The sequence below is a fragment of the Bubalus bubalis genome, chromosome 10 (genome assembly GCF_019923935.1).
Source record: "Bubalus bubalis isolate 160015118507 breed Murrah chromosome 10, NDDB_SH_1, whole genome shotgun sequence".
NCBI classification, from domain to species: Eukaryota; Metazoa; Chordata; class Mammalia; order Artiodactyla; family Bovidae; genus Bubalus; species Bubalus bubalis.
This window is the reverse complement of record NC_059166.1, coordinates 103,815,494-103,841,459: the sequence shown is the minus strand read 5'-3', so window position 1 is coordinate 103,841,459 and position 25,966 is coordinate 103,815,494. Positions and strand designations below refer to the sequence as shown.

The window sequence follows — 25,966 nt, the reverse complement described above, 5'->3', positions numbered from 1 at the left end:
TCTGATCGGAGAGCACTAAGGAAAAGTGAGAGAAAAACAGAGGACATCCTGAGCAGTTAAAATGGCCTGAACAAACATAAGAATTTGCAAGCGCAATCAACAAGTTCAATTAAATGAAGCTAAAGAAAGGAATTATCCATGTGGAGAAAAGGGAGACAGAGCTGAGAAGGTTGAGAAAATTCAAACATTTTCTGAGTCACAGTGACACTCAGTTCTTCCCAGTCCATCCTCTCCTTGCCCCTCCATCAGAAGCTGACTTGCATGCTCCACACTTGTAGACACATGGTATACTGTTTGAGCTTCAACCGTGTCTTATTCGCATTCCTGGGAAATCCTAGACTTCACCACTGCAGACCAGTCCCCTGTCCAGGCTGGGAAAAAAATACCCTCTATTTCTGTCATATCTGGTTGCTTAGGGTGAACTCTCTGGTTTTCCCTGGCAGGAACCATAATGAAGGATGTGAGAAATCAGAGTGCTGGAATCACCTTCATCCTCTCGGGCTTCTCAGAATACCCACAGCTCCAGGTGCCCCTCTTCTTGGTCTTCTTGGCCGTCTATACTGTCTCTGTGGTGGGGAACCTGGGTATGATTGTGATCATCAGAATCAATCCCAAGCTTCACACCCCCATGTACTTCTTTCTCAGACATCTCTCCTTTCTTGATTTTTGTTACTCTTCTGTAACCACATCCAAATTCTTAGAGATCTTGGTTGTGGACACAAGGACTATCTCCTATGTGGGTTGCATGATGCAATTCTTCTTTGGTTGCACACTTGTGATTATGGAGATGTTCATGTTAGCAGTGATGGCCTATGACCAGTTTGTGGCTGTTTGTAACACCCTGCTCTACACAGTTGCTATGTCTCCTAAGCTCTGCAGTCTCCTGGTCGCTGGAACCTACACATGGGGTGGAATGTGTTCCTTGATAATCACACATTCTCTTTTGGAGCTGTCCTTCTGCAGTTCTAACGTCATACATCACTTTGGCTGTGAGTATTCTGCCATTGTCTCTGCCTCTTGCTCTGACTCGTACTTCAGTCAGATGACATGTTTTATCATTTCTACTCTCAATGAGGTGTGTAGTCTCCTGATTATCCTCGCCTCCTATATTTTCATAATCCTCAGAATCATCAAGCTGCCTTCAGCTGGTGGACTCCGAAAAGCCTTCTCCACCTGTGCCTCCCACCTGACTGCCATCACCATGTTCCATGGGGTCATGCTTCTTCTCTACTGTGTACCCAACTCCAGAAGCTCATGGCTCTTCATCAAAGTCACCACTGTGCTTTACACAGTAGTGATCCCCATGCTAAACCCCCTTATCTACAGCCTTAGAAATAATGATGTGAAGGAGACCATCAGAAAATTAGTCAACACCAAAATGTTTTCTCACCCAATGTAATTTTGAGTGAGAAGAGAGATAGAGGAAAGCACTTCCTTTTTTTTATTATTTTTATTTTTAATATAAATTTATTTATTTTAATTGGAGGTTAATTACTTTACAATATTGTATTGGTTTTGCCATACATCAACATGAATCCACCACAGGTATACACATGTTCCCCATCCGGAACCCCCCTCCCTCCTCCCTCCTGATAACATCCCTCTGGGTTGTCTCAGTGCACCATCCCCAAGCATCCAGAATCATGCATCGAACCTGGACTGGAGATTTATTTCATATATGACATTATACATGTTTCCATGCCATTCCCCCAAAGCATCCCACCCTGTCCCTATCCCAGAGTTCAAAAGACTGTTTTATGTGCTTTATACAGTGTGTTGATGGTTATTATCGGATCAGATCAGATCAGATCAGTCGCTCAGTCATGTCCGACTCTGCCACCCCATGAATCGCAGCACACCAGGCCTCCCTGTCCATCACCAACTTCCAGAGTTCACTGACACTCATGTCCATCGAGTCAGTGATGCTATCCGGCCATCTCATCCTCTGTCGTCCACTTCTCCTCCTGTCCCCAATCCCTCCCAGCATCAGAGTCTTTTCCAATGAGTCAACCCTTCGCATGAGGTGGCCAAAGTACTGGAGTTTCAGCTTTAGCATCATTACTTCCAAAGAAATCCCAGGGCTGATCTCCTTCAGAATGGACTGGTTGGATCTCCTTGCAGTCCAAGGGACTCTCAAGAGTCTTCTCCAACACCACAGTTCAAAAGCATCAATTCTTCAGCGCTCAGCCTTCTTCACAGTCCAACTCTCACATCCATACATGACCACAGGAAAAACCATAGCTTTGACTAGGCAAGCCTTTGTTGACAAAGTAATGTCTCTGCTTTTAAATATGCTATCTAGGTTGGTCATAACTTTCCTTCCAAGGAGTAAGCATCTTTTAATTTCATGGCTGCAATCACCATCTGTAGTGATTTTGGAGCCCAGAAAAATAAAGTCTGACACTGTTTCCACTGTTTCCCCATCTATTTCCCATGAAGTGATGGGACCAGATGCCATGATCTTTGTTTTCTGAATGTTGAGCTTTAAGCCAACTTTTTCACTCTCTTCTTTCACTTTCATCAAGAGGCTTTTTAGTTCCTCTTCACTTTCTGCCATAAGGGTGGTGTCATCTGCATATCTGAGGTTATTGATATTTCTCCCAACAATCTTGATTCCAGTCTGTGTTTCTTCCAGTCCAGCGTTTCTCATGATGTACTCTTCATAGAAGTTAAATAACCAGGGTGACAATATACAGCCTTGACGTACTCCTTTTCCTATTTGGAACCAGTCTGTTGTTCCATGTCCAGTTCTAACTGTTGCTTCCTGACCTGCATACAAATTTCTCAAGAGGCAGATCAGGTGGTCTGGTATTCCCATGTCTTTCAGAATTTTCTGCAGTTTATTGTGATCCACACAGTCAAAGGCTTTGGCATAGTCAATAAAGCAGAAATAGATGTTTTTCTGGAACTCTCTTGCTTTTTCCATGATCCAGCGGATGTTGGCAATTTGATCTCTGGTTCCTCTGCCTTTTCTAAAACCAGCTTGAACATCAGGAAGTTCATGGTTCACATATTGCTGAAGCCTGGCTTGGAGAATTTTGAGCATTACTTTACTAGCGTGTGAGATGAGTGCAATTGTGCAGTAGTTTGAGCATTCTTTGGCATTGCCTTTCTTTAGGATTGGAATGAAAACTGACCTTTTCCAGTCCTGTGGCCACTGCTGAGTTTTCCAAATTTGCTGGCATTTTGAGTGCAGCACTTTCACAGCATCATCTTTCAGGATTTGGAAGAGCTCAACTGGAATTCCATCACCTCCACTAGCTTTGTTCGTAGTGATGCTTTCTAAGGCCCACTTGATTTCACATTCCAGGATGTCTGGCTAGGTCAGTGATCACACCATCGTGATTATCTGGGTCATGAAGATCTTTTTTGTATAGTCCTTCTGTGTATTCTTGCCATCTCTTCTTAATATCTTCTGCTTCTGTTAGGTCCATACCATTTCTGTCCTTTATCGAGCCCATCTTTGCATGAAATGTTCCTTTTGTATCTCTAATTTTCTTGAAGAGATCCCTAGTCTTTCCCATTCTGTTGTTTTCCTCTATTTCTTTGCATTGATTGCTGAAGAAGGCTTTCTTATCTCTTCTTGCTATTCTTTGGAACTCTGCATTCAGATGTTTATATCTTTCCTTTTCTCCTTTGCTTTTGCTTCTCTTCTTTTCACAGCTATTTGTAAGGCCTCCCCAGACAGCCAGTTTGCTTTTTTGCATTTCTTTTCTATGGGCATGGTCTTGATCCCTGTCTCCTGTACAATGTCACGAACCTCATTCCATAGTTCATCAGGCACTCTATCTATGAGATCTAGGCCCTTAAATCTATTTCTCACTTCCACTGTATAATCACAAGGGATTTGATTTAGGTCATACTTGAATGGTCTAGTGGTTTTCCCTACTTTCTTCAATTTAAGTCTGAATTTTGCAATAATTCTTTCCTTCAAATGTTTGCTTATCCGCTGATTAGTGTCCTACTCTTTGCGACCCCTTCTCTGTCCATGGAGAATCTCCAGGCAAGAATACTGGAGTGGGTTGCCTTGCCCTCCTCCAGGGGATCGTCCCAAACCAGGAATGGAACACACGTCCCCCCAAGTGCAAGTTGATTCTTTACTGACTGGGACACAATGGGATACAACCACTTATTTAAACTGCACTGTGATTTTAAAATATCACCTTCAGTTTAAAAGAAAAAAATAAATACGATTATGGTTATGTCTCACTTTCAGAGTGTTTTAGGCAAAATAAATAATGATTGTCTAGTGCTGTCCATGGGCTTCCCTGTGGCTTAGATGGTAAAGAATCTGCCTGCAATATGGGAGACCTGGGTTCTTTCCTTGGGTAGGGAAGATCCCCTAGAAGACGGCATGACAACCACTCCAGTATTCTTGCCTGGAAAATCCCCACGGGCAGAGGAGCCTGGTGGGCTACAGTCCATGCGGTCATAAAGAGTCAGATAAGACTGAGCAACTAAGCACAGCACAGCAAAAGGCTGTCCACATCCTAAAATCCTCAGAATTTGCAAATGATTTCTGTTCCATGTCTTCTTTCTTTCTTTATTTTCTCTTCCTTTCCTTTCTCTTTTTCTCACTCTCAAATTATGAAATGTGATAAATAGGTAGACAAGTAATTTTGCATAATCATCCCGTATGTTACTTTCTTCAAGAAATTAAAGACATTATCAGCTCTTCACAGCATTTCTGTAAGCATTTTTCTAGTAACTGTGCCTCTCTGATGCCTCCAGGAGCAAACTCCATTGCGGTGTTCAAAGATTTTTCTTCTAAACAGAGAATAGGTTATGAGAGTTAAAACTTAACTTTATCACTTTTGAAATTTGTATTATTAAAATTTTAGAGTATATTCCCTTATGTCTGGCTTATTTGGCTCAGCATTTTGTTTCAAAAGAATTTTTAAGTGATTGTAACAGTAGTTACATTTTGGTGCTGAAGAATGTTCCACAAAGTAAATACATTGATATGATAATATGTTTATTCATATTACTACTACAAATGGAATTTGGCTATTTCCTCTTCTTTATTGAAGTATTATTTATTTACAGTGTTATAATAATTTTAGATGCACAACATAGTGATTCATTATATTTTTAGATTATACACTATTAAAACTTAGTGGCTCAGTGGGTAAAGAACCTGCCTGCAATGCAGGCAATGCCAGAAATATGGGTTTGATTCCTGGGTGGGGAATATCCCCTGGAGGAGGGCACGGCAACCCAATCCCATGGGCAGAGGAGCCTGCTGGGCTAGAGTCCATGGGGTCGCAAAGAGTTGGACACAACTGAAGTGACTGAGCACAGCACAGCACACAAAGAATAATAACTAGAACTTATGGCGCTAAGCAGCAGTATCCTTGTAGCTTATCTATTTTATACAGAGTATTTTGTAGACTTTATACTCCTAAATTGCCCCTCCTCCTTTCCTCTATAAAGTCTGGAAATAACAACTGTTGGAGAGAATTACAGTAAAGAAAAACCTTGTGCATTGTGGGTGAGAATGTAAATTGGTAGAGCCAATTGCATAGTGTATGGAAAACAGTATGGAGTTTTGCACACACATGCGCACACACATACACACACACACACACACACACACACAAAAGCTAAAAATGGAACTACTATATGAGCCACCAATTTCACTCCTGGTTATTTCACCATTTTTGTCTTTAATGGAAAAGCTGCATGAACATTCTTACACAAGTATGTACTGGAAAAGGTCACATTGCACATGAGCACTATATCTTCTTAGTATCTTCAGCTTCTGTTAGGTCCATACAATTTCTGTCCTTTCTTGAGCCTATCTTTGCATGAAATGTTCCCTTGGTACATCTAATTTTCTTGAAGAGATCTCTAGTCTTTTCCATTCTATTGTTTTCCTCTATTTCTTTACACTGATTAGTGGGGAAGGCTTTCTTATCTCTCCTTGCTATTCTTTGGAACTCTGCATTCAAATGGGTATATCTTTCCTTTTCTCCTTTGCCTTTTGCTTCTCTTCTTTTCATAGGTGTTTTTAAGGCCTCCTCAGACAGACATTTTGCCTTTTTGCATTTCTTTTTCTTGGGGATGGTCTTGATCCCTGTCTCCTGTGCAGTGTCTTGGACCTCTGTCCATAGATCATCAAGCACTCTATCAGATCTAACCTCTTGAATTTATTTGTCACTTCCACTGTATAATCACAAGGGATTTGATTTAGGTCATACCTGAATGGTCTAGTGGTTTTCCCTACTTTCTTCAATTTAAGTCTGAATCTTGGACCTCTGTCCATAGATCATCAAGCACTCTATCAGATCTAACCTCTTGAATTTATTTGTCACTTCCACTGTATAATCACAAGGGATTTGATTTAGGTCATACCTGAATGGTCTAGTGGTTTTCCCTACTTTCTTCAATTTAAGTCTGAATTTCAAATTAAGGAGTTTATGATATGAGTCATAGTCAGCTCCCAGTCTTGTTTATGCTGTCTGTATAGAGCTTCTCCATCTTTGGCTACAAAGAAGATAATTAATTTGATTTAGGTGTTTACCATCTGGTGATGTCCATGTGTAGAGTCTTCTCTTGTTTTGTTGGAAGAGGGTGTTTGCAATGACTAGTACGTTCTCTTGGCAAAACTCTATTAGCCTTTGTCCTTCTTTATTCTGTACTCCAAGGTCAATTACTGTACTCCAACCAATTACTGTACTCCAAGCAATTACTCCAGTAATGGCAATTACTGGTGTGCTTAGTCGCTCAGGTGTGTCTGACTCTTTGTGACCCCAGAGACTGTAGCCCACCAGGATCCTTTGTCCATGGTATTCTCCAGGCAAGAATACTCGAGTGGGTTGCAATGCCCTCCTCCAGGGGATCTTCCTCACCCAGGGATTGGACCCATTTCTTCCACATTGCAGGCAGATTCTTTACTGTCTGAGCCACCAGGGAACCTATTAAGGGAGGAGACCCTAAAGCTACTGTGATTTTGTAGTATCTATTTATGTGCAGAAAACAGTGTTCAAACCCTGACTTCACATACCAATTTTCTGGAAATTGGATTTGTTGTGTCTTCCTTACTTCTTTGTGAAATGTGTATTTTGGGTTGGCCAAAAAGTTTGTTTTGGTTTTTCTGTAACATATTTTGGAAAAACTGGAATGAACTTTGATGGCCATACATTTTATTCCCAATATTATTAGGAAATTATAAGTTTGCATTCACTAATTAGTTGTTATTTAGTTAATAATAAGTTTAAAAATATTGCTTACTACTCCCCAAAACTAGCCCTCAACCTGGACTCAACACACTGACAGTCACAGATACTAAAAACAAAGTCTGGCAACTGTTGTAGCAAAATGATGCAAAGTGAGGAAACTGAGAGCTACTTATTATATTTACACTTTTTCACTTCAGAATTGATAGTATGTTGGCATAAAGCAGAGCTGGTTGTAGTATTGGAGATACAATAAAATGGGACTACTAATGTGAATGATGACATTTTAATACAAAAAATTAAAAAAAATAAATTATATATTTTTTAATTTAAACAATAAGTTGCAAAGATATTTCAGAGTTTTCAACACACCTCACTGTACATTGTTAGTAGGAATGCAAAATGTTGCAGCTGCTATGGAAAATGGTATAGAGGTTCTATGTTAAGTTGAAAATTGAATTGTACATGATCCAGAAATTCTGCTTATGGGTATTATCCTAAATATTTGAGGTCAAGCTTTCAAAAATATTTTAGCATTCCCACATTCACTGTAGAACCATTCACAATAGCCAAGGTGAGAAACAACTGAAATGTCACTTCCAACAGATAATTGGAAAAAAGAATATGGTGCATATGTAAACAGTGGAATACAATCTGACCTTAAAAGGATGGAAATTGTGTAATATGTGACTACATGGATGAAACTTGAGGACATTATGCTAAATGAAAATGTCAGTCATAGAAAGGCAAATACTGCAGGATTCCACCTATATGATATACCAAAATCATGGAGTGGAATAATAGTTACCAGAGGCTAGTGGAGAGGGAAGCAGAAATTTACAAATCATGGTCAAGAAGTTTCAATTTAGCAAGACACACACAGCTGTACTGTATAAAACTATATGTGTAGTCAACAGTACTGCATTGTACACTTAAAAATATCTTAAGAAGGTAGATCTCATATTGTGTTCTTACCACAGTAAAATAAAATTTAAGAAAGAATTAATGGTACAACATCTATTTATGCTTTTTTGACTATGCCAAGGCCTTTGACTGTGTGGATCACAATAAACTGTGGAAAATTCTTCAAGAATGGGAATACCAGACCACCTGACCTGCCTCTTGAGAAGCCTTTATGCAGGTCAGGAAGCAACAGTTAGAACTGGACATGGAACAACAGACTGGTTCCAAATAGGAAAGGGAGTACATCAAGGCTGAATATTGTCACCCTGCTTATTTAACTTATATGCAGAGTACATCATGAGAAACGCTGGGCTGGAGGAAGCACAAGAGATTGCCAGGAGAAATATCAATAACCTCAGATATGCAGGTGACACCATCCTTATGGCAGAGAGTGAAGAAGAACTAAAGAGCCTCTTGATGAAAGTGAAAGAGGAGAGTGAAAAAGTTGGCTTAAAGCTCAACATTCAGAAAACGAAGATCATGGCATCTGGTTCCATCACTTCATGGCAAATAGATGGGGAAACAGTGGAAACAGTTTCTGACTTTATTTTTCTGCACTCCAAAATCACTGCAGATGGTGATTGCAGCCATGAAATTAAGATGCTTACTCCTTCGAAGGAAAGTTAATGACCAACCTAGACAAAGTTCTGTCTAGTAAAGGCTATGGTTTTTCCAGTAGTCATGTATAAATGTGAGATTTGGACCAAAGAGTTGATGCTTTTGAACTGTGGTGCTGGAGAAGACTCTTGAGAGTCCCTTGGACTGCAAGGAGATCCAACCACTCCATCCTAAAGGAGATCAGTCCTGGGTGTTCATTGGAAGGACTGATGTTGAAGCTGAAATTCCAATACTTTGGCCACCTGATGCGAATAGCTGACTCATTGGAAAAGACCCTGATGCTGGGAAAGATTGAGAGCAGGAGGAGAAGGGGATAACAGAGGATGAGATGGTTGGATGGCATCACCGACTCTATGGACACGGGTTTGGGTGGTCTCTGGGAGTTGGTGAAGGACAGGGAGGCCTGGTGTGCTGCAGCCCATGGGGTTGCAAAGAGTCAGACACAACTAAGCAACTGAACTGAATTGAACTGATGATGACTAAAATTTAAATTTTATTGGATTCCATCCGGATTGTTTTTTCCCACTAATACACTCTTTTCTTTCTGAGATGTAATCCGGGGTACCATATTGGATTAGTTTTTACATCTACTCAGTATCCTCTGGTCTGAAACAGTGTTTCACTCTTTTCTTGTTTTTTTTTTTTTTTTTTTTTTCTTGACCTTGATAATTCTAAGGAATATTGGTGAGGTATCCTGAAGAATATTCCGGATATGGGTTTACTTAATGATTCTCTCACATTAAGCTGGGATTGTAGATTTTTGGTATAGTTTTATCACAGAGGTGAAGCTTTTCTCATGATATCATATTAGGGGTGAGTGATATCCACATTACATCACTGGATAAGACCACCTTTTTCTTTTGCTTAAGGCAGAGCTGGCCAAGTTTCTCTACTCTAAACTTGAATGCTGGATTTGAAATGCAGTTAATAACAATTATTTCTATATTTTTCCCATATTTCAAAGTCTACATTGCATGTTTATTTGATGAATACCTATTATTTCAAAAGTTCAATATCAAAAAAGTAGTTAATGGGATAGATGTGGTGGTGTAATTTTCTTTAATGATTTAGAAGAAAATGCACACACTAAAATGACACAAGAGACAGTGTTTCACCTAATTAAATGGTTTGTGGTCCACTGAGTAATATTCCAATTACAATTCTGTGTACTTCATATACTCATGGTCATGGGGGGAAATATAAGACCCAGGGTTTGCCAGAATTTAGACTATGAATTCAGCCTTTACATTTTTCTTTGTATTTTTTGATATTCCTAATGTCCCTAGAAATAAAATGCCATTTTACTGGCATGCTCATTGAAATGTACTACCATTTTTGCAAGCCTAAATTCTTTTAATATCTTAAAGAATGTTTGAATGCTGAGAAGAAACATACCTGAGATTCATTAATCCTAAAAAGAAATTCTCAGTAAATTAATCAAGAACATCTGGTTTCAGGTCAGTTCATGTTTCTTTCTGTATCTTTCAAATTAAGTGGAAAAGATGGAGCTACAGCTCATATAGATTACTCCACAAACTATAGATGATCCCTTTCTATGATCAGAAGCATTTTAGTCTGCACTAATATGGCATGAAGTGATTTTGACAATTAAGATTTGTATTACTGAAACTGGCAGCAGTGAGCAATAGGGAAATTGCAAAAATACATAGAATTCTGTAATTCATAAACTTAGTTCCAACTTGAGTACAAACCTACCATTAATCCACTGATTTTCTCCAAAATCATTTGAAATTGCTAAGGTTGAAAACCAAATCAAATTTTCAGTCTCTTTTGTTATTGATGTATCTCATCAGTAATCGAAAACAGTGGTTCCAGTCTTCCTAATATACCAGGGTGTTGCTAATATTTTCAAATGTTGAAGGAAAGCCATTTATTAAAATAGTCTGAATAATAATGGATATTTACAATGTATCTGCCCAGTCCCTCTTGGTACTGGAAAAAATATACTGATGACATATTATTTATGTCTAGGGTTGTTTGTAGTGGATATCAAGTAGGCCTTCAGGGAGCTGAGTCTGTAGCCTGACACTTGATCTGGACAAAACTAAGATGAAGCAGACCATCCATCTAATTTTACTGAAGTTTTATATCTGTATCTTGGGGCCATTCATATTAAGGCATGGCAGCTCTTGCTTCCCATCTTCTCCAAGTTTGCCTCATCATAACAGAGGTTTACTCATCAGTAGAGAAAATTTGTAATTTTCACTGTATCTTGAATGCATTTTGTATAAAATTATTGTTGGTAAATATAATAATTAATTATATAGAGTTATATATAATTTATAAATATAAATTATATCCTTTTGTTTCTCATAACATTATTTATACTTTATATTATATATTTATTTATATATTGGTGGCTGAGACAGTGAAGAATCTGTCTGCACTAAACGTGGGTTTGATCTCCGAGTTGGAAAGATGCCCTGGAGAAGGGAATGGCAATACACTCCAGTATTCTTACCTGGAGAATCACATGGACAGAGAAAGCCAGTGGGCTACAGTTCGTGGTTTTTCAGAGTCAGACACGAGAAAGCAACTAACACTCACTTATAATTTTAGATATATATCAAAAAGATTTAGCTGCTAAGTCATACTGGAGTGGGTTGCCATCTCCTCCAGGGGATCTTCCCGACCTAGGGATTGAACTCAGGTCTCCTGCATTGCAGGTGGTCTCTTGCATTGAGGGTGGATTATTTGCTGACTCAGGCATCAGGGAGGCCCACAGCAATACTGGGGTGGGTTGCCAGTTTCTTCTCCAGGGAATCTTCCCCACCTAGGAATCGAACCTGTGTCTCCTACATTGAAAGTGGATTCTTTATCATTAAGCCACTGTGGAAGCCTTATACATTAAAATAGATGATCTAAAATCACATTTACAAATAATTAATATAAGTTGATTAGATTCAATTAATGAATGAATCAATGTTAAGCAAAATGTCAATATAAAACCCGAAAAATTATCCCAGGAGGCAGTATAACCTCAATGGTGGTTTTGATGGAAGGTACAAGATTATTTCTAAATAAGATTCTATAATTAATTTAAGCACAAGATGGAAGGCATAAACTAGTTACAACTTAAGATTTATGCCAATTCACAAACTTTATGGGTGCTTAATTCTTTAATATGACTAGAATATTAAAAAGTTATACTAAGATTTATATGGCACCTTTTACACATCAGGTGATCTCCTTGATCCTTGGTGTAATTGTTAGAACCATAACGCAGTACTCTGCTTCTTTTTGGCATCTCAAAATTTTGTGATTTACAATTTCTCTTGTGTTCCAAATTTATATTTTAGTTGTATATTAAAAATACTAACCAAGGGCTAAATTTTAAATGATAGGATGAATAGTCTGTATTTTAGTGGTTCTCATAATTTATCATGCATCAGAAATCACCTGGAGGGCTGGATCAATCACAAATTGTGGGCTCCATTGCAGAGTTTTTGATTCAGGATGTTGTAGACAGGGCTTGAGAATTTGTATCCCTAACACATTCTTGGGTGTCCCTGCTGCTGGTGGCTTGAGGACCATACCTGGAGAATATATACCAACTCCACAGAGACATGAAGCTTCTGCCTTCTCTGTTTCTCTTTTCTATTCATTTGTATTTTTCAGGGATAATGTTTGGCCCTTTGTTCAACAGGAATCATGCTGCTATCAGAAGGAAACCAGAGCATCATACCCACATTTATTCTCCTGGGTTTTTCAGAATATCCAGAACTCCAGGTCCCACTTTTCCTTCTTTTCTTGTCTATCTACACATCACTGTAGTGGGGAATTTAGGCATGATCATAATCATCAAGGTCAATTCAAAACTCCACACGATCATGTACTTTTTCCTTAGTCACTTGTCCTTTGTCGATTTCTGTTTTTCTTTTTCTTTCTTTTTTTTTTTTTTTGAGTTTTTTTAATTTTATTTTATTTTTAAACTTTACATTATTGTATTAGTTTTGCCAAATGATTTCTGTTTTTATACTGTAGTTACACCCAAACTATTGGAGAATTTGATTGTGGAGGACAGAACCATCTCTTTCTCTGGTTGCATTGTGCAATTTTGTTTTGCTTGCCTGTTTGGTGTAGCAGAAACGTTCATGTTAGCAGCAATGGCCTATGACCACTTTGTGGCAGTCTGCAACCCCTTGCTCTATACCACTGTGATGTCTCCTAAGTGTTGTGCTCTGTTGGTGGCTGGCTCTTACTCATGTGGTGTAGTGTGCTCCATGACACTCACATATTTTCTTCTTCATTATCCTATTGCAATTCTAGCACCATAAATAATTTTATCTGTGACCACTCTGTAATTGTTTCTGTCTCCTGCTCAGATCCCTATATCACTCAGATGTTATGTTCTATTATTGCCATATTCAATGAGGCAAGCAGCCTGGTGATTATTCTGATGTCCTATATATTCATTTTTATCACTGTTATGGGGATGCCTTCTGCAAGTGGGCGCTGGAAAACCTTCTCCACCTGTGCTTCCCACCTGACAGCCATCAGCATCTTCCATGGAACCATCATTTTTCTTTTTTGCATTCCTAACCCCAAAACTCCTTGGCTCAGAGTCAAAGTGACTTCTGTGTTTTACAGAGTAATGATTCCTATGTTGAACCCTTTGATCTACAGCTTGAGGAATAAAGAAGTAAAAAATACATTCTCAAGATTAGTTTCACAAAACTGCTTTGTCACTATGCATATTTTTAAACTCATTATTTTATTTCTGAAAAAATAAATGATATCCTATGCTGAAGATTGTTCAGTTCTTGTGGTGCAATTGATAATTCAAATCTTTTGATAAATATGCTTTAGGTCAATATATCTATGGTAGGATAACAGTTTATTGATGATTATTGATTTTTGCATACATCAATGTTTAGTAAAATAGCTGTAAACCATATGTAAACCAAAATTTTAAAAAATGACTGCTTTTTGTAGTATTTATAAATCATTTTTGAGTGAATTCAAATGTTAAAAGTTTATGGTTATATAATGAAATAAACTATTTTTTTCTGTCTTGGCCTGTTGGCATGTACATCATAAGAAAAATGATTAAGGAGAAAGTTCAAGCTTCACACAAAGAAGGCATAAAACTGTTTATGACTTCCTCTTCAAAACACAAGTCTGGGAAAATTAAAGACAGGAGGGCAACATGGACTCCAAGAACTAATCAATATTAACCACACACACACAATAGCAATAAAATATGAGTAACCAACCAACAACACAATTATTCCAATCATATACTGACCAAATGTTGTCTTAGACTAAAGTGTTTAGGCATGCATGACAGCAATCTGTCCTTCACTATATCCCAGAGTTTGCTCAAACTCATGTCCATTAAGTCAGTGAAGCTATCCAACTATCTCATCCTCTGTTGACCATTTCCCTGCCTGCCCTCAACCTTTCCCAGTATCAGGGTTTTTTCCAATGAGTCAACTCTTCTCATCTGGTGGCCAAAGTATTGGAGCTTCAGCTTCGGCCTCAGTGTTTCCAATGAGAATTCAGGGTAGATCTCCTGTAGGATTGACCTGGTTTGATCTCCTTGTTGTTTAAGGGACTCTCAAGAGTTTTCTCCAGCACCACAGTTTGAAAGCAACAATTCGGCCCTCAGCCTTCTTTATGGTCCAACACTTACATCTGTACATGACTACTGGAAAAACCATAACTTGGACTATTTGGACCTTTGTCAAAAAAGTGATGCCTTTGCTTTTTAATACACTGTCTAGGATTGTCATAGCTTTCTTTCCAAGGAATCATAGATGAATGATTCATAGAGGTAAAGATAAAAATGAAAACTAAAAAATATTTAGCATAAAACAGAAAAAATCTTTCAAAAGTTAGGATGATAACTTTTTGAATGAACATAAAAAGGATGGATCTTTAAAAACAACAAAAGGAGCTTCATTGCCATTAAAAATGTTTGGTAAATGTTTCTTAAGCATAAATGACATTATTAATAAGGTGAAAACACAAGCCATAGATTGTGAGTAAGTATTTGCAGAACTTATATTTGATAAATGATTTCAATGTAAAACTACAGAGGAAGTCTGTATACTCAATACAAGAAAAAAGCCTACTTAAAGTTTTGATGAACTGAGTACACATTTGACAAAACAGAACACACAAATAAACACATGAAAAATAGCTAGTCATCAATGACATTCTTATTAAAATACAAACTTAAACCACAAAGAGAAACTACTGTTCTCCATTTAGAATAGCTAAAATGAATAAGAGTTTCAAATAGTGGTGAAAATGTGGAGCAAGGTAAATGCTTATGCATTTCAGATAAGAGTACAGTGTTAAATAACTTTGAAAATAGTTTAGTAGTATCTTATGAAATTAAACAAGCGCTTCCCAGACTATTATGCTACAGAAACTGTGATAGCAGTTTAAGCCTCAAGGATGGTGGCAATTTGTTGTGCAGCATGGAAAACTAATATCCAACAAGGTTGCTAGCTCTGGGTGACTAGGGTGTAGATACTGGCTCCAAAGCTAGTCCAGGGTACAGAGGTGTCAACAATGGGGGGAAGATGCATCGTGGAACTCAAGCCTATCTCAGTGAGAGAATAACCATGCAGACTTGTGGGATTTTGGATCAAGACCATACTATGTACAACAATGACACCACCCTTATGGAAGAAAGTGAAGAGGAACTAAAAAGCCTCTTGATGAAAGTGAAAGAGGAGAATGAAAAAGTTGACTTAAAGCTTAACATTCAGAACACGAAGATCATGGCATCTAGTCCCACCACTTCATGTGAAATAGATGGGGCAACAGTGGAAACAGTGTTAGACTTTATTTTGGGGGGCTCCAAAATCACTGCAGATGGTGACTGCAGCCATGAAATTAAAAGACACTTACTCCTTGGAAGGAAAGTTATGACCAACCTAGACAGCATATTGAAAAGCAGAGACATTACTTTGCCAACAAAGGTCTGTCTAGTCAAGGCTATGGTTTTTCTTGTGGTCATGTATGGATGTGAGAGTTGGACTGTGAAGAAAGCTGAGTGCCGAAGAATTGATGCTTTTGAACTGTGGTGTTGGAGAAGACTCTTGAGAGTGCCTTGGACTGCAAGGAGATCCAACCAGTCCATTCTGAAGGAGATCAGTCCTGGGTGTTCTTTGGAAGGAATGATGCTAAAGCTGAAACTCCAGTACTTTGGCCACCTCATGCGAAGAGTTAACTCATTGGAAAAGACTCTGATGCTGGGAGGGATTGGGGGTAGGAGGAAAAGGGGATGGCAGAGGATAAGATAGCTGGATGGCATCACCGACTCGATGGACATGAGTTTGAGTGAACTCCGGGAGTTGGTGATGGGCAGGGAGGCCTGGTGTGCTGCCATTCATGGGGTCGCAATGAGTCAGACATGGCTGAGTGACTGAACTGAACTGAGCTGAACTGATGTACAATAATTCTATGCCTGGTGGGAAAAAGCTCTGGTGTGTTATGCCTTCCTGGAAGAGTTTGCCAAGTGTTAGTCAGGTTGTCAGGAGCCTAGGGAAAGCATTTGTTGCTGCTGTTCACTTGCTAATTTGTGTCCAAATCTTTTGTGTATCCATGGACTGCAGCCCACCAGGCTTCTCTGTCCAAAAGATTTCCCAGGCAAGAATACTGGAGTGGGTGGCCATTTTCTTTACAAAGGGTTATTCCTGACTCCAAGCAGGGATAGAAACTATGTCTCCTGCACTGCAGCTGATTTTTTTTTTTTTTTTAATTTTACCACCGAGCCACCAGGCTAGACAGTTGGTCTATTTGTGTGATATTTCAGTATAGTAGAACCAATGGATTGATTGACACTCAGAGGTTTTAGAGATTTAAACCTGTTTCCAAAATGCATTTTCCATTTTTAAGAGACTATATTATTTAACTGTATTAATATAAGCTTGAAAGTATGGATTGCTTATATGTAGAAGAAAACACAATTCAGTTTCAGTAAAGAACATCACTGTTTCTGAAGATAATAACATTTATTTAGGTTAAGCAATAAAATCAGAGACCAAATTATATTGCTTATACATCTCAAAACACATGCACTTCATACACAGAATGGGAAAGAAAAATCACACAGTAAATATATATAATAGCAGTTAATATCTCTGAACATTTTCATTTTAGCTTATTTATCATTTGTTTTGGGTTTTATTGTAGTCACCAAGTTTTCTTATTCAGTCCATGTATTTTTTATCATTATTTTTAAAGAAATTCATGAAATGGGCTATTTGAGGTGCCATTTCCAAAGCTGGTCTCTGAGGTTTCCTTCCCATCCAGATGTATTTTACTAGTTTAATCATTGTATAAATTGACATTATGATTGTCCCTTGCCAAGTATGAAGTGCCAAAGAATAAACTTCATTTTAGGGGGAAAAAAATTTCAAATTGCCACATGAAGAAAGCATTCACGCTAACTTACTGATGTGTGATATAAAAATTAATAGCTCAAGAAATACTCTCTAGGGTCTAAATCAAACTGCAATCATTAGAAAACTTGAAGATAGAGCTTTATTTTCTTCAATGTTCATTTATGCTTTCCAAAATGAGAAAATTCTTGTGGTGAGTCATGAGCTCTGCCATTTCAATGATCTTCAGTTTGAACATAACGATAGAAGTATTACGGCCTCTAAAAATATTACTCCTCCTGCTTTTTAAAATAAATTTGAGTGCTGTTTTCATTTATTGTTATGTTACTCCCACTAAACAGCACAGACCTTCAGAATGGTGGAACTGTGAAAAACATGTTTTTCTACAACATTATAGAAAATATCTCTCTAACTCTAAACTAAATTCAATTTCTGTCACTCGTGATCAACTTCAAACCTAACTCATCACTATCAGGTTGTGTTAATTCAAACAAGTGTCTTAACTCATATATGTTTCCATTTCCCTTTGTAAAATATGAGACTGCTTGTTTTGAAATTCAGTCTTTTTTTTTTTCCAAAGTCTTATTTAGTGGTCAAAACTAAGGTACCAATATTTTAACACAATGTCTGCTGCACAATAAATGAGATACCCATGCACTATCATCATTATCACTTTATAATCACTGTCTCAGATTTTCTCCAATAACAATTATGTGGTTTGCTGAAGGAAATCAGAGTGTCAGAGCCATGTTCACCCTCTTGGGCTTCTTTCTCAGAATATCCCGACTCCAGGTTCCCTTGTTACTGGTTTTCCTCACCATCTATGCAGTCACCGTGGTGGGGAACCTGGGCATAATCACCATCATCAGGATCAATCCCAAACTCCACACCCCCATGTACTTTCTTCTCAGTAACTTGTCCTTTGTTGATTTCTGCTATTCCACCACAGTTACACCCAAACTCTTGGAGAATATGGTTGTGGAAGACAGAACCGTCTTGTTAACTGGCTGCATCATGCAATTCTTCTCAGCTTGTATGTTTGCAGTGGCAGAGGCATTCATGTTGGCAGTGATGGCCTATGATTGACTTGTGGCCTTTTGTAAGCCTCTACTCTACACAGTGGTCATGTCCCCAAAGCTCTGTGCATCGTTAGTGGCCTGTCCCTACATGTGGGGTGTAGTCTCCTCCCTGACACTCACCTGTTTTCTCCTGGAATTATCCTTCTGTGGGTCTAACATCATAAATAATTTTCTCTGTGAGCACTCTGCCATTGTCTCCATCTCCTGCTCTGACCCCTTCATCAGCCAAGTGCTCTCTTTTGCCATCACAATATTCAAAGAGGTGAGCAGCCTGGCAATTATCCTCACTACTTATATTTCCATTTTTGGCACTAAGGACATTATTTTATTGGCTGTTATACACAGAGTTAGGAGAAAATCAAGTTATTTTACTTTATGTAGGATTTTTTTCTATTTTCTGTTTCTACACTAGACGTAATATTAGCTAGAGGTATTTTTGTAGATGATCTTTGTGAGGTTGAAGGAATTTTCTTATATATCTTGTTTACTGCTTTGCAGGTAATCATTTTTTTTTCTTTCCATCTGAGTCATTGTTTATTTTCCTATCATATACTGTGATATTTTATTTTCTAGTATTTCATTCAGTATTTCTATGATGAAGTAAATTAGTTATCTTGATCTATGTTTTCTGTTTGTTTGTTTACAACATCTTTTTCTGGTGTTGGTGTTGATGGTTGTTGACTAGTTACTAAGTCGTATCTGACTCTTTTGCAACCCCATGGACAGTAGCCTGCCAAGCTCCTCTATCCATGGGATTCTCCAGGCAAGAATACTGGAGTGGATTGCCATTTCCTTCTCTAGGGGATCTTCCTGATGCAGGGATAAAACGTGTGTCCTCTGCCTGCAGATATATTCTTTACCTCTGAACCACCAAGGAAATCCATGAAACACCAGAGATGTCCAAAAACTCAGAAAATGATCCAAAATATTGGAGGTGTCCCCTCCTCACTGTCAGAGATACCCACATGCTTTCTTTCCTGGCATGCCTCTCTGCCTTGCTTCCATCTTAACTAAACAGTTTCTCTGTGTGCTCTCCCATTTGTTTTGCTATGTCTCTAAAAATAAACTTCACACCATCACTTACAATTTTGCCTCCTTGAGAAATGCATTTTTTACTGGGGGACTATATATATATATATATATATATATATATATATATATATATACACACACACACACATATACATACTTATGGCTGCCAGTAACCCGCATCTCAGCTATCAGTTTTTAAACTATGGAGTTCACATATTCTAAACTAATTAATCATTTTCAGGTTTTGCACATTTCTGATTGAGCTGTCTTTGCCTCTTCAACCAAATCCTGAGCTCCTGAAGATCAGGAAGCAGGCCAAAGAATTCAATCATTGTACTTGCACAACGCTGGGTTCTAGATATTTGTAGCTGAAAATCAAATCTAGAAATCTTTGGTTTCTATCATAGAGGTTTTTTAGAACCTCTGTCAGAAGCACCTGGGAAATCAGTTGAACTCACAGATATTTGGCAGAGAAACCCAGGAATGGTCATTTTAAACAAGTCTCTTTGAATATTCTTATGTACATGAATGTTTGGGAATTAGAGAGCTGTCACATACAAATAAACACAATCCTAAGTACATGTTTCACACAAGGTATAGGCAAAATAGTAATAGCATCAAGTTAAAATTACATTTCCAGTCTTATTTCCTCCTCTAGCCCCTCCTCCCCTTCCTGTCTGAATCATCCTTCTGGAGCAACACTCTAATCAAGTCCTGCCTTCAACTGACATCTTCCTAGTTGTGAGACTATAAAACCCATGATCATAAACTTATCCTTTAAGAATCTTTGTGGCCCAGTTGCAATCAAATGACATAACTTTTTAACTAAGAGCACAAACTCTGGGGCCAGACTGACTGAATTCAAATCCCAATGCCTCCACTTTGAGTATGAGCTACATTATTGGGATGAAGAAAAAGTGTTGTATATATCTCTTATTGCTCTGTTTATTCAAATAACCATGCGCTTTTTTTGTGCTATTTATTACTTAAATGCTTGACAGAATTTACCATTTGACAGTATGGGAATGAGGTTCTCCTTGTAGAAAGATTTTTAACTGAAAATTCAATTTCATAAGAAGATAGAAGCTATTCATATTTTGTATTTCATCTTTGGTAAGTTTACTTGTATGGTTCAAATGATTTTTCTACATCAACAAGGTAGTTAAATTTTTTGGAAGAAAATCATACATAATACTCCCTAATTATTTTTTCTACATTGACAGCATCTGTAATGAGATCCCATTTTTTTCTTGAGTAGCATTGTGTTATGATCTGTTATTTGTAATCAATTTATCTAACAGATGATTGATTTTATGTATCATTTTAAACATCAGAATTTTAGTTTTGCTCAATCCCTTATTTCTATTTCACTGTCCATTTTCTACTTTGTTGATCACCATTCTCATCTTTTCCTCCTTCTATTTATTGTGAGATTAAAAACTATGTTTGCTTTTTTATCTTCTTAAGATGGAATCACAGATCATCAAATTTCTTCTAAGTAAAACATTCAAGCAAGTAGGTGTTATTTTAAATAGAATGAGGTATTAATAGAGAGAGTACAAAAATGTTGACCTCATGAGTGACAAATAGAAGTCTAAACTAGTCCTTAAGATTCCCTACCATTTGGTGTACACATATCTTCAACTAGCCATTCAATTACACATTAATCTGGGAGCTGCTGGCAAATAATTTTAAATTATAACTAGTTTTAAATCAGTTGATCATAAGAAAAGAAGGCTATCCTGATTGACGGGTCTCATATTATCTGATGACTTGTTAAAAATGCTTACTGCTGCTGCTGCTGCTAAGTCGCCTCAGTCGTGTCTGACTCTGTGTGACCCCATAGACGGCAGCCCACCAGACTCCCCTGTCCCTGGGATTCTCCAGGCAAAAACACTGGAGTGGGCTGCCATTTCCTTCTCCAATGCATGAAAGTGAAAATTGAAAGTGAAGTTGCTAAGTCGTGCTTGAATCCCTCTTTAAAGTGAAGCATGAATTATAAGAGGGTGTTGAAAGAGAGATTTGAAGTGTTGAGAGTGACTTGAGTGGAGAAAACAAAGTGGATACCTAGGAGTGAATTCTAGGAACTGTGAATAACCCCAAAAAGATGTCAAGGAAATAATACCCTATTCCTACAACTTCAAGGAACTGAATTATTCCAACAACATGAATGAGCTTGGAAAAGAACCAATTTCTAGATGAGAAACTTGATGACACTTTGATTTCAGCCTTGTGATAACTTGAATAGAGGGACCAGGTGTATTGTGCCTAACTTCGGGCATACAAAATTGTGAATTCATAAATGAGTGTTTTTCAAGCCACTGAATCTGCAGCAGCTTATTATGATGAAACAGACCATTCATATACCACATAATTGATAGGTTTTATCAATTTCTTTATCAAAAAATGTATATTCAACAAGTTTTAATAAAACAGGGAAACACTGGGATACAATAATAACTGCAAATGCCATAATGTCATATTTCTATTCAGTGTGATATGGAATGTGTTTTTTACAAAAATGTAGATGTCCAAATAAGAAAACTTAGAGGAAAGACTGAAATAAACATAACACAGAAACAACACTATGCTTGGTCTATTGAACAGTAAATGTGATTTTCTTTCTGAATTTTTGAATTCATGTCTTCCTGATAAATATAAATATAAACAGGTTGATTGCTAGTGTTATTTTTCTAAGATGAGAAGATAAACATGCTCAGGCTTCCTATAAGGGTTAATGATTTGAAATAGATTATACTCTAAATGAAGAGTACGGGATTTTCTTTAAATTGTCTTGTTTGTAGCTCATGGAAAACACCCCAATCACAATTGTCTGGGGTGTGAATCCGCAAAGTCACTCAGGTAGACATAAATATACAGCATGGTCCCTGAGTTGAGTTCACAATATGGCTCACCCTCGGGAGTGTCTCTATTTTTTAATGAGAACAAAATGTAATTTTCTTGATGACTTTACTGAAATATACTTTGGAAGAGGTTATAATACTCTTATTACAAGATGCAATAATTTCCATTAAATGTAAGTATTTTTGTTAAACACTTTTCAAAATTCTTATTTAAATAAGAAGTCTTCAGTAAGTCAGTCTATAAAGACTACATGGCTTCTGGTGAGTTGTTTAAATTAAGTGATTTACTTTAATTCTGATGTGGTAAACTGAAATTAACAATATTTTTGGCAGAGTAACACCTATGCAACCCTAGTAGCAACAAAACGGTATTCATTTAATTCATTTAAGGGAAAGAATACAAGATATTGAAATTATTTCTTATATCCTTAAGATTCATAGGATGCATTTGGTTTTGAACTTTGCTTATATAGCTGAATGATATCCTTGGTGGACATTCAAGTAGTAGTATTTGTTTTCAATTAAAAATAAAAAAAATAGGGAAATATTAAAAATAAATCTATAAAACTGTAGAGAGATATGCCAGACTTTGCATTAATTTTTTTGAGTTTAAAATCATGCAGGTGAAAGCAAGTTGGAGCAGTACAGCAAGCTTGAGTTCTGAATTAAACCCCAAAGTAGTCTGAAATATATTGCCTGTTATTTGATATTAAAAGGCAATAATGCTTTTATATATCAAAATGTGTGTATTTTGTGCACAAAAATCAAAACTGCTGCACTCAGTAAAACAAAAGAAGTAGCTATCAAGCAGTCTAGATAATGCAGTGATACTGTGCCTGCTAAGATGCTTCAGTCCTTTCTGACTCTTTATAAACAACCCCATGGACTGTAGCCCGCCAGGCTCCTCTGTCCATGGGATTCTCCAAGCAAGAATACGAAAGTGGGTTGCCATACACTCCTCCAGGGGATTTTCCCAACCCAGGGATAGAACCCGTGTTTCTTATGTCTGCTGCATTGGTAGTTTAGTTCTTTTAGAGATCACAGAAATCCAGACAGAAGAGTTCAGATTGCAGGTAATTTGTATGGAGATGATTTTGAATATGGGCAAGCATTTGAGCATGATTTTAAACTAAGATTGAATGAAAATTAGTCCTGAAGGATGGCTGTAGGTAGGCTAAATAAAGACAGCTGCTGAATAGATGTGTGGTAGGTAGCAATAAAGATGGGAATGTATTTTGAAGAATATGTTCATTTTGCCCTGGTTACATTTTTCACAGCCTTAACCTTGGATGGAAAGGAAATCATAGAGATACAGAAAAGGACAGGGGAAAATGGACAAAACAAAGCTTATGCCTTGATGGTTTGAGACATTAATGGAAATGTGCAGCTAAGAAGGAAACATTAGAAAAGAATTAAGTAAGAAAAAGATTTCCTCTGTGTATGCATTTTTTCTATTTCTTAGTCACTCTCTGCACCATTTCAGACTTCGTAAAATTATAGGTGGTGCTACATTGTATAATATTTTGAGGTTATATATTTCAAATTCAAAGTAAACATGAAAAACAGCATTAGAAAACAAGAGAAGAAACTAAATTTGGTAGGGGCCATTTATTACATTTGACATTAAAGTCTTAAATGTCTTAGGCAATACTTAAAGTTGGACTTCCCTGATAGCTCAGCTGGTAAAGAATCCACTTGCAATGCATGGGACCCCAGTTTGATTCCTGGGTCGGGAAGATCTGCAGGAGAAGGGATAGGCTACCAAATCCAGTATTTCTGGTCTTCCCTTGTGAGTCAGCTGGTAAAGAATCTACCTGTAATATGGGAGACCTGGGTTCAATCCCTGGGTTGAGAAGATCCCCTGGAGAAGGGAATGGCTACCCACTCCAGTATTCTAAACTAAATTTGCTGGGGGACAATTATTACATGTGAAATTAAAGTCTTAAATGTTTTAGAAAATAATTCATTAATTTAAGTTATATTTTATACATAATTATGTAGTAAAAACAAATTCTTATAATAGAATTGCAGTCTAAAGGTAAGATTTCAGAGAGCTTAACTTGTCAGAGACATATTAATAAGTGACTGAGGTTAAATTTGAAGGCAAGTTGATCTGACTAAAGAGTATAGATTGTTAACAAGACATCATTCATATTCTCTAGGAGATACAATATGGGACATTTTACCAAGGGTTGGCCAGTTGGTGAAATCATTAAGGGAAGGTAAACCTGAGGCTTCTCTGATGAGGTGGGTGCTGAAACCCTCAGCTGTGTGACTTGCGACTCCATGGACTGTAGCCCGCCAGGCTCCTCTGTCCATCAGATTTCACCAGCAAGGATACTGGAGTGGGTTGCCAGTTCTTTCCCCTGGGGATATTCCTGACCCAGGGATTGAACTCATGTCCCTTGCATCTCCTGCACGATCAGGAGGATTCTTTACCACAGCACTACCTGGGAAGCCTCTCTCTGATCGGAGAGCACTAAGGAAAAGTGAGAGAAAAACAGAGGACATCCTGAGCAGTTAGAATGGCCTGAACAAACATAAGAATTTGCAAGCGCAATCAACAAGTTCAATTAAATGAAGCTAAAGAAAGGAATTATCCATGTGGAGAAAAGGGAGACAGAGCTGAGAAGGTTGAGAAAATTCAAACATTTTCTGAGTCACAGTGACACTCAGTTCTTCCCAGTCCATCCTCTCCTTGCCCCTCCATCAGAAGCTGACTTGCACTCTCCCCACCTGTAGACATACGGTATATTTGGGCTCCAACTGTGTCTTATTCGCATTCCTGGGAAATCCTAGACTTCACCACTGCAGACCAGTCCCCTGTCCAGGCTGGGAAAAAATACCCTCTATTTCTGTCATATCTGGTTGCTTAGGGTGAACTCTCTGGTTTTCCCTGGCAGGAACCATAATGATGGATGAGAGAAATCTGAGTGCTGGACTCACCTTCGTCCTCGGGCTTCTCAGAATACCCGCAGCTCCAGGTGCCCCTCTTCTTGGTCTTCTTGGCCGTCTATACTGTCTCTGTGGTGGGAAACCTGGGTATGATTGTGATCATCAGAATCAATCCCAAACTTCACACCCCCATGTACTTCTTTCTCAGACATCTCTCCTTTCTTGATTTTTGTTACTCTTGTATAATCACACCTAAACTCTTAGAGATCTTGGTTGTGGACACAAGGACTATCTCCTATGTGGGTTGCATGATGCAATTCTTCTTTGGTTGCACACTTGTCATTACAGAGATGCTCATGTTAGTAGTGATGGCCTATGACCGGTTTGTGGCTGTTTGTAACCCCCTGCTCTACACAGTTGCTATGTCTCCTAAGCTCTGCAGCCTCCTGGTCGCTGGAACCTACACATGGGGTGGAATGTGTTTCTTGACAATCACACGTTCTCTTTTGGAGCTGTCCTTCTGCAATTCTAACGTCATACATCACTTTTGCTATGAGTATTCTGCCATTGTCTCTGCCTCTTGCTCTGACTCGTACTTCAGTCAGATGACATGTTTTATCATTTCTACTCTCAATGAGGTGTGTAGTCTCCTGATTATCCTCGCCTCCTATATTTTCATAATCCTCAGAAACATCAAGTTGCCTTCAGCTGGTGGACTCCGAAAAGCCTTCTCCACCTGTGCCTCCCACCTGACTGCCATCACCATGTTCCATGGGGTCATGCTTCTTCTCTATTGTGTACCCAACTCCAGAAACTCACGGCTCTTTATCAAAGTAGCCACTGTGCTTTACACAGTAGTGATCCCCATGCTAAACCCCCTTATCTACAGCCTTAGAAATAATGATGTGAAGGAGACCATCAGAAAATTAGTCAACACCAAAATATTTTCTCACTGA

General features: G+C 38.1%; 1 protein-coding gene and 3 pseudogenes across 1 annotated transcript; all 4 read left to right on the top strand.

The window, feature by feature from the left end:
- The first annotated feature begins 403 nt into the window (after positions 1 to 403).
- Positions 404 to 1,399, top strand: LOC112587656 (olfactory receptor 5D18-like). The gene has a single exon (XM_025295050.2). It carries the CDS (start codon positions 452 to 454, stop codon positions 1,397 to 1,399), a length of 948 nt encoding a protein of 315 aa, XP_025150835.1. The 5' UTR covers positions 404 to 451.
- Positions 1,400 to 12,438: 11,039 nt separating this feature from the next.
- On the top strand, positions 12,439 to 17,865 carry LOC102393735 (annotated as a pseudogene).
- A 22-nt stretch (positions 17,866 to 17,887) lies between these two features.
- LOC102393419 lies at positions 17,888 to 24,914 on the top strand (annotated as a pseudogene).
- Positions 24,915 to 25,026: 112 nt separating this feature from the next.
- LOC112587655 lies at positions 25,027 to 25,966 on the top strand (annotated as a pseudogene).